This window comes from Cyprinodon variegatus, unplaced genomic scaffold (genome assembly GCF_000732505.1).
Source record: "Cyprinodon variegatus isolate N-32 unplaced genomic scaffold, C_variegatus-1.0 Scaffold3424, whole genome shotgun sequence".
In the NCBI taxonomy this organism is placed as follows: Eukaryota; Metazoa; Chordata; class Actinopteri; order Cyprinodontiformes; family Cyprinodontidae; genus Cyprinodon; species Cyprinodon variegatus.
In genome coordinates this window covers 2,838-4,755 of record NW_015153877.1, presented here as the reverse complement: position 1 = coordinate 4,755, position 1,918 = coordinate 2,838, and the positions used below count along the sequence as shown (strand labels likewise).

At 39.9% G+C, this 1,918-nt stretch overlaps 1 protein-coding gene across 1 annotated transcript in view; it reads left to right on the top strand.

Moving 5' to 3' along the window:
* The window catches only part of LOC107081216 (limulus clotting factor C-like), a gene marked incomplete at its 3' end in the record, with an annotated part of 7,316 nt that overhangs the window by 2,627 nt on the left and 2,771 nt on the right, over positions 1–1,918 (top strand). Inside the window, exon 3 of the mRNA XM_015369419.1 lies at positions 582–767. Coding sequence (XP_015224905.1) covers positions 582–767 — 186 coding nt within the window. The remainder of the gene's footprint in view (positions 1–581; positions 768–1,918) is intronic.

Sequence of the window (1,918 nt, the reverse complement as noted above, 5' to 3'; positions counted from 1 at the left end):
CTTTTTTCATTAGTCCGCAAGTATTAGTTCACATTCTGTCTCATCAGTCTCACATATGTGAACAAGCTTTCATTAATTGGGTTTCTATTACGAAAGTGTGCAAGAATGGCAATGATCTGTTTATTTTGAAAATGCAATTGCTGTGTTTTCATTAAATTAGAAATATAATTACAATTGCACATGAATATTTTTGTTCCATGTTGATGATCACATAACCTGTGTGGTGTGGAAAAAGTGCTTCCAAATATAATAAATATAATAATTTTGCTTTGACCACAAGACCACTTAATCAAAGCATAAAGCACTTTTAAAATTTGCTGTTTCCTTTCAGCAAATTAATTTTCATAATAAAATGTTATGCAATATAGTGGTTTATGGTGACACAGCGTTCCCTAAAGAAAAAGTACAATGTAATGTGGATTATTAAGTCAAAATTAAAAGTTGAAGGTAACAAATTAGTAATAATTGGTTTAAAACTTTTTTTACTGTTATAATGGGGGTGTTGGGAATATTGTGGCACCAGTTTTATTTTAAGATATAACCTCTGTTGCTAATGTTGTAAACCATCTCTTGTTTTACAGAGAAATGCAGAATACCAAATCATTCAGAAACTGTACGCATCGCTTCATCTGTGCCAGGCAATGCTCTAGAGAAAGGATTTCAGTTGTCATTCAGTTGTGAACAAAATGTACACATCATGAAAGGAAGTAAAACAATTACTTGTTTGGGAAATGGAAAGTGGAGCGACTCACCACCTGAGTGTGAAAGTAAATCACTTCTTCTTTTATTTACTTTTTTGTACAATTTTGGTTTTGAACTGAAGAAACAGCAAATTCTGAAGGGTGTTTAACACCAAAGTAGAGGCATTACTGAAGTGATAAAAGGGAGGTGTTGGCCTAGTGGTTAGAGAAGTGTGCTCTGAAAAGGTTGCAAGCACCCGGTTCTATCTCAATAGCCCGCAGTCTGGGTCCCTGAGTAAGGACCTTTACCCCGCACTCACCCCCCGGGCACTGCACAATGTTTAGCTTGCTTAAATCCACATACTTTAGTAGAAGGGAGTCACAGGTTCAGGATTCTAGAGCACTTAATGTTTCCTTTCTGACAAATATTTCTACACCTTATTAACACAGAACATCAACTAGTGGAAAATGAAACCCCCATTGCTGGTTTCAAAATTTTTTTTTAAGCGGCTACTCCCATTAACCTGCTCAGGGCTGCACAGTGCTGCAATGGGTGGTAGCAGGGAGCTTGCATGTTCTCCCTGAACATGTGTGGGTTCTCTCCTGGTACTCCGGCAGTCTTAAAACACGACTGTTAGGTTAATTGGCTTCTCCAAATTCTCCTTAGGTGTGAGTGTGTGTGAGACTGGTTGTTTGTCCTGTTTGTCTCTGTCTTGCCCTGCAATGAGCTGGCGACCTGTCCAGGGTGGACCCCGCCTCTCCCACGTAGACAGTTGGAGATAGGCACCAGCACCTCTCAGGACCCGGCCTAGGATTAGTGGGATGGATAGATAGATAGATGGATGGATACTCCCATTGACCATGAAAGTGTAACAACCCAATGCATCTATACATTAGCCCCATTTACACTACCCTCTGAGTTCAGACCGAGCTTGGATCAGTTAACCGTGCTGAGCTCTGTTCTTTATGACCATTTACACATATCATGTTAGCACGGTTCCTTGCTTCTTTGTGACGATTACGGTGCTACAACTCTCTAGAGGGAAACAAACAAATCAACAGGGTGGCACCTGTAACATTCAGGAAGTTTGGTTATAATTGTGATAAGAAGGCAGCCTTTGGTGAAGTTACTTGACAGAGTCGGCTTTTGGGAAGTGGATACGACAAATGATAGTCTAATCAGGGCTTACAGATGCAGGAAACAACAGACATTTGGGGTTAATTACACTGCTAAGCAG